The 12,500-nt window shown below is 37.7% G+C and overlaps 1 protein-coding gene across 2 annotated transcripts in view; it reads left to right on the top strand.

The window, feature by feature from the left end:
- The window catches only part of emilin2a (elastin microfibril interfacer 2a), a 60,445-nt gene extending 52,478 nt beyond the window's left edge, over positions 1-7,967 (top strand). The window contains exons 7-10 of one of the 2 annotated variants that reach the window (XM_062023764.1): positions 2,162-2,212; positions 2,865-2,996; positions 7,184-7,535; positions 7,614-7,967. In XM_062023764.1, coding sequence (XP_061879748.1) covers positions 2,162-2,212; positions 2,865-2,996; positions 7,184-7,512 — 512 coding nt within the window. In that variant the 3' untranslated portion in view covers positions 7,513-7,535; positions 7,614-7,967. Of the gene's footprint in view, positions 1-2,161; positions 2,213-2,864; positions 2,997-7,183 lie in introns of both variants that reach the window. The other variant, XM_062023763.1, reaches the window with a different exon arrangement.
- The last annotated feature ends 4,533 nt before the right edge of the window (positions 7,968-12,500 follow it).

The raw sequence follows: 12,500 nt of genomic DNA, 5'->3' as shown, positions 1-12,500 counted from the left end.
AGCTGGCATGGACTCATTTATACCTAAAGGTAAGACAATAACGTTTTTTTTTATTCAATGTGCTTTTCATGATAAGGTAAGCGCCGGAGTGAGAAGAGGTTTTAAAATAATTAGCGCATGCTTGGCCATCCCGCAGGCTTCTGGTAAGCGCCGGAGTGACAGGAGGTTTTAAATTAATTAGCGCCCCTGCGGCTATTCAAGGGAATACGGTAAGTCAAATTATTATTATTATTTTGTATTTAACGCTCACAGTAAATCTCTACATTAGAGATGTCCGATAATATCGGCAGACCGATATTATCGGCCGATAAATGCGTTAAAATGTAATATCAGAAATTATCGGTATCGTTTTTTTTATTATCAGTATCGTTGTTTTTTTGGGGGTTTTTTTTTTTAAAATCCACATAAAAAACACAACATACACTTACAATTAGTGCACCAACCCAAAAAACCTCCCTCCCCCATTTACACTCATTCACACAAAAGGGTTGTTTCTTTCTGTTATTAATATTCTGCTTCCTACATTATATATCAATATATATCAATACAGTCTGCAAGGGATACAGTCCGTAAGCACACATGGTTGTGCGTGCTGCTGCTCCACTAATAATACTAACCTTTAACAGTTAATTTTACAAATTTTCATTAATTACTAGTTTCTATGTAACTGTTTTTATATTGTTTTACTTTCTTTTTTATTCAAGAAAATGTTTTTAATTTATTTATCTTATTTTATTTGATTCATTTTTTTAAAAAGTACCTTATCTTCACCATACCTGGTTGTCCAAATTAGGCATAATAATGTGTTAATTCCACGACTGCATATATCGGTTGATATCGGTATCGGTAATTAAAGAGTTGGACAATATCGGCATATCGGATATCGGCAAAAAGCCATTATCGGACATCCCTACTCTATATCAACTTTAGGTTGATAAAAAGTTTTTAAAAAAAGCCTTTTTTGTCAAAGACAATTTTGTTTTTCATAGTAAAACTGAAATATGCAGTATTTAGTAATTAGAGCTCTAAAAGATCAATAATGAAGGTCACCATTGATTTTAATTCTTTAATATTTTTGAGTAATCACAGTGAAAATATTAATAAAATCCCACTAAATATATTTGGGATCCAAAAGGTGCCACACTCATAAAGTGATACATTTTTATTAGTTTTTTTTGTTACGAGATCAACTTCAGGTATATCTGTCCATTTTACGTTTGAACTATTATTTTGTTTGTTTTTACACTCTTTTGTCAAAGAAAACTTTGATGTTTTTATATGGCAACCACACAATATATGCAATATTTTTTCCACATAAAACATTTTAAAGTGAAATTTTTGAAGTAATTGGAGCCACGAATAGGTCAATAATTCATTATAACATAGATTTTTTGTCTTTTTTTTTTTTAACAATGGCAAAAAAAAGATTAGATTAGATTTCACCTCATTTCACTTTTTTAAATGTTTTTTTGAATTTTTGCAATACTATCAATTTTGCAATTTTCGCAGAATGTGTGGCGGGCCGGTAAATGATTAGCTGCGGGCCGCAAATGGCCCCCGGGCCGCACTTTGGACACCCCTGCTGTAAATGGTAAATAAAAAGAGAATACAACAAATCCTTTTCAACTTATATTCAATTGAATAGACTGCAAAGACAAGATATTTCATGTTCACACTGGAAAAAATAGTTATTTTTTGCAAATATTTGCAAAAAATATATATATGAAATATATTGTCTTTGCATTCTATTCAATTGAATATAAGTATTTGTAAATCATTGTATTCTCTTTTTATTTAGCATTTACACAACGTGACAACTTCACTGCTTTTGGCTTTCGTATTTCTAGAAGCCATATCGTATCTGTATCGGCTGATACTCACGGCTCCAATATCAGTGTGGTATCAGAAGTGAAAATGTATCAGGACACTAGTAATTATTTCTTCAGAGAAAACTTGCAGTGATTAATTTCTTGTGTGTGTGTGTGTGTGTGTGTGTGTGTGTGTGTGTGTGTGTGTGTGTGTGTGTGTGTGTGTGTGTGTGTGTGTGTGTGTGTGTGTGTGTGTGTGTGTGTGTGTGTGTGTGTGTGTGTGTGTGTGTGTGTGTGTGTGTGTGTGTGTGTGTGTGTGTGTGTGTGTGTGTTTGTGTGTTTGTACCTTGCAGGCCCACAAGCAGCCAAAGCTCCCTGGAGTCCATCATATCAACAATCAGCATGTAACTAAAGTATTCTCTCTGGTGGTCTATCAAGTATCTTAAGTCTGGTGGTCTATCAAGTATCTTAAGTCTGGTGGTCTATCAAGTATCTTAAGTCTGGTGGTGGTCTATCAAGTATCTTAAGTCTGGTGGTGGTCTATCAAGTACCTTAAGTCTGGTGGTGGTCTATCAAGTACCTTAAGTCTGGTGGTCTATCAAGTATCTTAAGTCTGGTGGTCTATCAAGTATCTTAAGTCTGGTGGTCTATCAAGTACCTTAAGTCTGGTGGTCTATCAAGTATCTTAAGTCTGGTGGTCTATCAAGTATCTTAAGTCTGGTGGTCTATCAAGTACCTTAAGTCTGGTGGTCTATCAAGTATCTTAAGTCTGGTGGTCTATCAAGTATCTTAAGTCTGGTGGTCTATCAAGTATCTTAAGTCTGGTGGTCTATCAAGTACCTTAAGTCTGGTGGTCTATCAAGTATCTTAAGTCTGGTGGTCTATCAAGTATCTTAAGTCTGGTGGTCTATCAAGTACCTTAAGTCTGGTGGTCTATCAAGTATCTTAAGTCTGGTGGTCTATCAAGTACCTTAAGTCTGGTGGTCTATCAAGTATCTTAAGTCTGGTGGTCTATCAAGTACCTTTCACAAGCAAGTCCTCTGTTGTCCTCCGCAGCTTCCGTCAACCTCGCAGATCCTTTCTCCTTCTCGGCCGGCCTCACTCGCCAGCCGTTCTCCGGAGACTTTGGCGTCATCTGCTTCGACAAGGTTCTGGTTAACGACGGGGGCCACTACAGTCCCTCCACAGGTACTACTTGTTTACAGTTTTCATTCAAGCAGGGGCTCTCCAAGTCTGCCCTGAGGCACACCACTGTAGATGTAGCCTAGCATTCAACTCTAACTAAGCCAACAATGTACAACAATTCTTCTCAACAAAAGAGGAGAAATATAGTCTTGGAGGAAATTCTATTTTAAAGCATTTGTACGCACGTACAACACTGAAGACCTTTAGCATATCATATGTGGAATTAAAGGCCTACTGAAATGATTTTTTTTTATTTAAACTGGAATAGCAGATCCATTCTATGTGTCATACTTGATCATTTCGCGATATTGCCATATTTTTGCTGAAAGGATTTAATAGAGAAAATCGACAATAAAGTTCGCAACTTTTGCTCGCTGATAAAAAAAAAGCCTTGCCTGTAGCGGAAGTAGCGTGACGTCACAGGAGCTAGTATTCCTCACAATTCCCCGTTGTTTACAATGGAGCGAGAGAGATTCGGACCGAGAAAGTGACGATTACCCCATTAATTTGAGCGAGGATGAAAGATTCGTAGATGAGGAACGTTACAGTGAAGGACTAGAGTGCAGTGCAGGACGTATCTTTTTCCGCTCTGACCGTAACTTAGGTACAAGCTGGTTCATTGGATTCCACACTCTCTCCTTTTTTTATTGTGGATCACGGATTTGTATTTTAAACCACCTGGGATACTATATCCTCTTGAAAATGAGAGTCGAGAACGCGAAATGGACATTTAAAGTGCCTTTTATCTCCACGACAATACATCGGCGAAATGCTTTAGCTACGAGCTAAGGTGATAGCATCGTGCTTTAACTGCATATAGAAACAAAAGAAATAAACCCCTGACTGGAAGGATAGATAGAAAATCAACAATACTATTAAACCGTGGACATGTAAATACACGGTTAATGCTTTCCAGGCTGGCGAAGGTTAACAATGCTGTGCTAACGACGCCATTGAAGCTAACTTAGCAACGGGACCTCACAGAGCTATGCTAAAAACATTAGCTCTCCACCTACGCCAGCCAGCCCTCATCTGCTCATCAACACCCGTGCTCACCTGCGTTCCAGCGATCGGCAGAAGGACGAAGGACTTCACCCGATGCGTTTGGCGGCCCGGAGACGTAGGAAGTCAAGGTGAGGTCGGCGGCTAGCGCGGCTAGCGCTCCAACAAAGTCCTCCTGGTTGTGTTGCTGTAGTCCGCTGCTAATACACCGATCCCACCTACAACTGTCTTCTTTGCAGCCTTCATTGTTCATTAAACAAATTGCAAAAGATGTCCAGAATACTGTGGAATTATGAAATGAAAACAGAGCTTTTTGTATAGGATTCTACGGGGTACCAGAACTTCCGTTAAACTGACTTCGTCACGCGCATACGTCATCATACCGCGACGTTTCAGCCGGATATTTCCCGGGAAGTTTTAAATGTCACTTTATAAGTTAACCCGGCCGTATTGGCATGTGTTGCAATGTTAAGATTTCATCATTGATATATAAACTATCAGACTGCGTGGTCGCTAGTAGTGGCTTTCAGTAGGCCTTTAAATGATGGAATGTATTAAGCAAAGAAGTCAGACTATGTACTAAGTTGATGCAGTTTAACAGGTTGTTCAAACACAAAGTATCTACAATGTACAAACCCCGTTTCCATATGAGTTGGGAAATGGTGTTAGATGTAAATATAAACAGAATACAATGATTTGCAAATCCTTTTCAACCCATATTCAGTTGAATATGCTACAAAGACAACATATTTGATTAACTTAGAATTTCATGGCTGCAACACGTGCCAAAGTAGTTGGGAAAGGGCATGTTCACCACTGTGTTACATGGCCTTTCCTTTTAACAACACTTAATAAACGATTGAGAACTGAGGAAACTAATTGTTGAAGCTTTGAAAGTGGAATTCTTTCCCATTCTTGTTTCATGTAGAGCTTCAGTCGTTCAAAAGTCCGAAGTCTCCGCTGTCGTATTTTAGGCTTCATAATGCACCACACATTTTCAATGGGAGACAGGTCTGGACTGCAGGCGGGCCAGGAAAGTACCCACACTTTTTTTTACGAAGCCACGCTGTTGTAACACGTGCTGAATGTGGCTTGGCATTGTCTTGCTGAAATAAGCAGGGGCGTCCATGAAAAAGATGGCGCTTAGATGGCAGCATATGTTGCTCCAAAAGCTGTATGTACCTTTCAGCATTAATGGTGCCTTCACAGATGTGTAAGTTACCCATGTCTTGGGCACTAATACACCCCCATACCATCACACATGCTGCCTTTTACACTTTGCGTCGATAACAGTCTGGATGGTTCTTTTCCTCTTTGGTCCGGATGACACGATGTCGAATATTTTGCTTAGTAGAGCTTTAACTTGCACTTACAGATGTAGCGACCAACTGTAGTTACTGACAGTGGTTTTCTGAAGTGTTCCTGAACCCATGTGGTGATATCCTTTAGAGCAGGGGTCACCAACCTTTCTGAAACCAAGAGCTACTTCTTGGGTAGTGATTAATGCGAAGGGCTACCAGTTTGATACACACTTAAATAAATTGCCAGAAATAGCCAATTTGCTCAATTTACCTTTAACTCTATGTTATTATTAATAATTAATGATATTTACACTTAATTGAACGGTTTAAAAGAGGAGAAAATACGAAAAAAATGACAATTAGATTTTGAAACATAGTTTATCTTCAATTTCGACTCTTTAAAATTCAAAATTCAACCGAAAAAAAGAAGAGAAAAACTTAAAAAAATAATTTATGGAACACCATTAGTAATTTTTCCTGATTAAGATTAATTTTAGAATTTTGAGGACATGTTTTAAATAGGTTAAAATCCACTCTACTCTTTGTTAGAATATATAACAAAATGGACCTAGCTATATTTCTAATAAAGACAAATCATTATTTCTTCTAGATTTTCCAGAAAAAAAGTTTTAAAATAAATTCAAAAGACTTTGAAATAAGATTTAAATTTGATTCTACAGATTTTCTAGATTTGCCAGAATAAGTTTTTTGAATTTTAATCATAATAAGTTTGAAGAAATATTTCACAAATATTCTTCGTCGAAAAAATAGAAGCTAAAATGAAGAATTAAATTAAAATGTCTTTATTATTCTTTACAATAAAAAAATAAAAATTTACTTGAACATTGATTTAAATTGTCAGGAAAGAAGAGGAAGTAATTTAAAAGGTAAAAAGGTATATGTGTTTAAAAATCCTAAAATCATTTTTAAGGTTGTATTTTTTCTCTAAAATTGTCTTTCTGAAAGTTATAAGAAGCAAAGTAAAAAAATGAATGAATTTATTTAAACAAGTGAAGACCAAGTCTTTAAAATATTTTCTTGGATTTTCCAAATCTATTTGAGTTTTGTCTCTCTTAGAAGTAAAAATGTCGGGCAAAGCGAGACCAGCTTGCTAGTAAATAAATACAATTTAAAAAATAGAGGCAGCTCACTGGTAAGTGCTGCTATTTGAGCTATTTTTAGAACAGGCCAGCGGGCGACTCATCTGGAACTTACGGGCTACCTGGTGCCCGCGGGCACCGCGTTGGTGACCCCTGCTTTAGAGATTGATGTCGGTTTTTGATACAGTGCCGTCTGAGGGATGGAAGGTCACGGGCTTAGCTGCTTACGTGCAGTGATTTCTCCACATTCTCTGAACCCTTTGATGATATTACGGAGCGTAGATGTTGAAATCCCTAAATTTCTTGCAATTGCACTTTGAGAAAGGTTTTTCTTAAACTGTTCAACAATTTGCTCACGCATTTGTTGACAAAGTGGTGACCCTCGCCCCATCCTTGTTTGTGAATGACTGAGCATTTTTTGGGAAGCTGTTTTTATACCCAATCATGGCACCCACCTGTTCCCAATTAGCCTGTTCACCTGTGGAATGTTCCAAATAAGTGTTTGATGAGCATTCCTCAACTTTATCAGTATTTATTTCCACCTTTCCCAACTTCTTTGTCACGTGTTGCTGCCATCAAATTCTAAAGTTAATGATTATTTGCAACAACAAAAAATGTTTATTTTTTTGTTGTCTTTGTAGCATATTCAACTGAATATGGCTTGAAAAGGATTTGCAAATCATTGTATTCCGTTTATATTTACATCTAACACAATTTCCCAACTCATATGAAACGGGGTTTGTATAAATGATAGTAAATGCTGACAGTACATGACTTATGTCAACAGGAGTGTTCTCAGTACCACAAGATGGACGTTACCTCATCTCGGGACTTCTGACTGCAAAGGAAGGCGAGCGCGTCGAGGCGGTGCTGTCCGTGTCCGACCGCAGTGTCCAGAGGCTCCAGAGTTCGGCGTCGAGTCAGCCCGGGAGCTCAGAAGTGTGCGGTTGTGGAGGCTCGGTGTCCTTCAGCCTGATCATGCACCTGAGGAAAGGAGACCGGGTCGGTCTGGTGAGAACCGCAGGCCAGCTGGCCACCACCGAGGCCCGGGAGATCCTGTCCACCTTCAGCTGCATCTTCCTGTACGGACCACCGGCAGCCCACCGCCACAGATAGCCGCACCTCAAAGACTGGTAGAAGTCAGTTTCATGCACATGAACAATGTTCAACAGGAGCAAGATTGGTTTCTAATATTTTTGACCTGCGTTGTATCTTAGCTCTGGGAATGCGTGACTCGGCGACATCATCAATGACTTGTGATCAATCACATTTAGCAGCAGCTCGGCCCTGAAGAGAAGTGACGGCTGATTCATTAACACATAATGATGATTTATGCTTCTTTACACATCCAAAGTCTTTTGTTTAGTGACAAAAATGTGAAATCTCCTAATTGGATAACACCTGCAAACTGCAAAAAACACCTTTCTTCTTCTCCGGTGAACAATGTGCACACGGGAAAAGTCAGCTGTAATAACGCTGGTTTGACTTTTCAGCATTTCCCCAACTAAGATGACACAAAGGAGGAGTGATTGTCTTTCAAGGATGAAATCAATAAATAAATAAAAAAAAGCAGTGAAAGATCTGTCGATTTCTTTGAATTACACAACGACTTTTACCAAATAATTTAACAACAATAATCATACAGAATCACTGAAAACAAAATATCAATGCAGTACAGCTTGACAACTGTTTTTTTTTGTTGCAAGAATTAAGTCGAAATAGTACTTTTAAAAAGAGTTATACAAATGGAGTCAGTTTAATACCCAAAAGATGTAATAATGTCTGCTTTTCATCACATTTCCTTTCTTTTACCTCACTGGTATCCTTCCTTCGGTGGTGGCATCAGGGCACCTTATTTAATGCCTGGTCTTACCTGGGCTGAAGATCAGGAAACACAATTTTGACGGCGGAACGCAATCATTGGCGTTCATGGCTGTCAATCAAAGAAAGCTCTGCATCGTGTAGCGAGTGTGTACTCTCTCTTGGCGTCGTTTTTCCCCCTACTGCTCCGAGTGTCACCGGTAGACCACCAAGCTAAAAGCACAGGCAATCTCCTAGATCACCAGGACTATTCTCCAAGTTGACTGACCTCTATTACACTCGCAGAGACGTGCATGTACAAAATTGTTTTTAAATGGACATTTTTGCATTGTTGCTGTTCTGTTGAGTAAACTTATGTGGGGTTTTTTTAACTGTTTTCGGGGTGGGGGCTGAGGCTGTGGGTGTTGTTGATAGATTAAGGTTGCATCACAAAAGTACGTAAAGTACCGTATTTTTCGGACGCAGTTTTTTTCATAGTTTGGCCGGGGGTGCGACTTATACTCAGGAGCGACTTATGTGTGAAAATATTAACACATTAGCGTAAAATATCAAATAATAATAATTATCTCATTCACGTAAGAGACTAGACGTATAAGATTTCATGGGATTTAGCGATTAGGAGTGACAGATTGTTTGGTAAATGTATAGCATGTTCTATATGTTATAGTTATTTGAATGACTCTTACCATAATATGTTATGTTAACATACCAGTTGGTTATTTATGCCTCATATAACGTACACTTATTCAGCCTGTTGTTCACTATTCTTTAGACATTTTAAATTGCCTTTCAAATGTCTATTCTTGCTGTTGGCTTTTATCAAATACATTTTCCCACAAAAATGCGACTTATACTCCGAAAAATACGGTACACCATTATTTTTAAATGGACATTTTTGCATTGTTGCTGTTCTGTTGAGTAAACTAATGTGGTTTTTTTTAACTGTTTTCAGGGTGGGGGCTAAGACTTTCATTGATTGATTGAAACTTTTATTAGTAGATTGCACAGTACAGTACATATTCCGTACAATTGACCACTAAATGGTAACACCCCAATAAGTTTTTCAACTTGTTTAAGTCGGGGTCCAGGCTGTGGGTGTTGTTGATAGATTAAGGTTGCATCACAAAAGTACGTAAAGTATGCAGTTTTGAAATGTATTTGACTTAAAAGGCAGTAAAAACGACACTTGAATTCAGTTAGAAACTTTATTAAATACAAAGCCGACCATAAAGAGCCACAATCTGTTAGCATCATTAGGCCTATTTTATTTTTTACTTTGATGTTGTTCCTTTACAGATGCTTTAATTGACATCAAATGGACACTTTTCAGGCGTTTCCCGACATGTACTCCAGCATCACATCCAAACAATCCTTGACTTTACAAGAAACGATGCAACAAAACAAAAAAGGAAGGCAACACAGAAGAAAGTGACCAATCCATCCTATATAAACATTTTTTTGTTTGTTTTCTTATTGAAAGGGGACGAGCAAACATATCTTATATGATCATATAACACCATAGACGAGTCCCAGGACGGTCGTGTGCGCTGTCCACACAAGATGATTTACTTTCATAGAAAGAATGGATTCATGTTCACTAATGAGACTTATCGGTCGCGCAAGAATCAACCGTTAACATAAAAACTTCGAGGCGAGCGCGTCGCCGTTTGTTGTGCTTCAAGTCCCGCTCTGTTCAGTCCTCGCTGAAGTGTTGCACTTAACATACAAAGCACTTCCTGCTGTCACACTCACACCGTGTGATAAGTCCCAAGACGCGGAAGTGAAAGCAGGCAAAAACACACCTCGCCTGACAGCTAACGAGGTTACTTTGATGTGATTCAGTCACAATTAAACAGAAATGTGGAGGACCCCACCTCTAACATGCTAACACACGCTGTAGCAATACTCCATTAACCTTAAAAGCCAGCTCTTTTCCAGCCAAGCGTCACTGTGTGAACAGCACTGACGACCCGGCCATTTTCCGGCTTGGGAGACGCCATTAAATGACCACAGAGCCAGTATTTATCCACCTGTCTTGAACTCAGAAAAGTGACATATCTGTAAATACTAAGTACTATTTCACACAGCAACTCGGAATCCCGCATTCAGATAAATAGCCTGACTTTTTCCTTTCACACAGACGGCCTGTCATTGCCCGGATGGTCACTCCCTTTGCAAGGATAATTGCCCGGTCAACTGTCCCCGACATTCGGTGTTGTTCACACAGAAGAGCTGCTGTGTGAAAGGGGAGTAACGTGTAACGCCAAAGACTCACTTCCCCCGCCCTTTTTCTGCCGAAAGCAGCCGTTGCTGTCCAACAAGTGTCCTATGTCACGCCACACGCCGCCCGGTGGCCACACAGCCAAAGATCCGATTGCCGGTACGGCAAAATAAATTCTAGATCAGTGGTTCTTAACCTTGATGGAGGTACCGAACCCCACCAGTTTCATATGCGCCTTCACCAAATCCTTCTTTAGTGAAAAAAAAAAAAATATATATATATATATACACTACCGTTCAAAAGTTTGGGGTCACCCAAACAATTTTGTGGAATAGCCTTCATTTCTAAGAACAAGAATAGACTGTCGAGTTTCAGATGAAAGTTCTCTTTTTCTGGCCATTTTGAGTGTTTAATTGACCCCACAAATGTGATGCTCCAGAAACTCAATCTGCTCAAAGGAAGGTCAGTTTTGTAGCTTCTGTAACGAGCTAAAGTGTTTTCAGATGTGTGAACATGATTGCACAAGGGTTTTCTAATCATCAATTAGCCTTCTGAGCCAGTGAGCAAACACATTGTACCATTAGAACACTGGAGTGATAGTTGCTGGAAATGGGCCTCTATACACCTATGTAGATATTGCACCAAAAAGCAGACATTTGCAGCTAGAATAGTCATTTACCACATTAGTAATGTATAGAGCAGGGGTCACCAACGCGGTGCCCGCGGGCACCAGGTAGCCCGTAAGGACCAGATGAGTAGCCCGCTGGCCTGTTCTAAAAATAGCTCAAATAGCAGCACTTACCAGTGAGCTGCCTCTATTTTTTTAAATTGTATTTATTTACTAGCAAGCTGGTCTCACTTTGCCTGACATTTTTAATTCTAAGAGAGACAAAACTCAAATAGAATTTGAAAATCCAAGAAAATATTTTAAAGACTTGGTCTTCACTTGTTTAAATAAATTCATTAATTTTTTTACTTTGCTTCTTATAACTTTCAGAAAGACAATTTTAGAGAAAAAATACAACCTTAAAAATGATTTTAGGATTTTTAAACACATATACCTTTTTACCTTTTAAATTCCTTCCTCTTCTTTCCTGACAATTTAAATCAATGTTCAAGTAAAAAAAATGTTTTATTGTAAAGAATAATAAATACATTTTAATTTAATTTTTCATTTTAGCTTCTGTTTTTTCGACGAAGAATATTTGTGAAATATTTCTTCAAACTTGTTATGATTAAAATTTAAAAAATATATTTTGGCAAATCTAGAAAATCTGTAGAATGAAATTTAAATCTTATTTTAAAGTCTTTTGAATTTCTTTGAAAACTTTTGTTCTGGAAAATCTAGAAGAAATAATGATTAGTCTTTGTTAGAAATATAGCTTGGTCCAATTTGTTATATATTCTAACAAAGTGTAGATTGGATTTTAACCTATTTAAAACATGTCATCAAAATTCTAAAATTAATCTTAATCAGGAAAAATTACTAATGATGTTCCATAAATTATTTTTTTAATTTTTTCAAAAAGATTCGAATTAGCTAGTTTTTCTCTTCTTTTTTTCGGTTGAATTTTGAATTTTAAAGAGTCGAAATTGAAGATAAACTATGTTTCAAAATTTAATTGTCATTTTTTTCATGTTTTCTCCTCTTTTAAACCGTTCAATTAAGTGTAAATATCGTTAATTATTAATAATAACATAGAGTTAAAGGTAAATTGAGCAAATTGGCTATTTCTGGCAATTTATTGAAGTGTGTATCAAACTGGTAGCCCTTCACATTAATCACTACCCAAGAAGTAGCTCTTGCTTTCAAAAAGGTTGGTGACCCCTGGTATAGAGTGTATTTATTTAAAGTTAAGACTAGTTTAAAGTTATCTTCATTGAAAAGTACAGTGCTTTTCCTTCAAAAATAAGGACATTTCAATGTGACCCCAAACTTTTGAACGGTAGTGTATATTTTTTCAAATTCAAGACAAAGTTCTATGTTTTTGTACTGGTGCACTTGATGAAGCGTGCATGAACATCACCTTGTTCAAACAACAAAACCAACACAGTGCATAAA

This window comes from Entelurus aequoreus, linkage group LG16, assembly GCF_033978785.1.
Source record: "Entelurus aequoreus isolate RoL-2023_Sb linkage group LG16, RoL_Eaeq_v1.1, whole genome shotgun sequence".
Lineage (NCBI taxonomy): Eukaryota > Metazoa > Chordata > Actinopteri > Syngnathiformes > Syngnathidae > Entelurus > Entelurus aequoreus.
The sequence above is the reverse complement of the archived record's forward strand: the minus strand, read 5'-3'. Positions and strand labels throughout refer to the sequence as shown.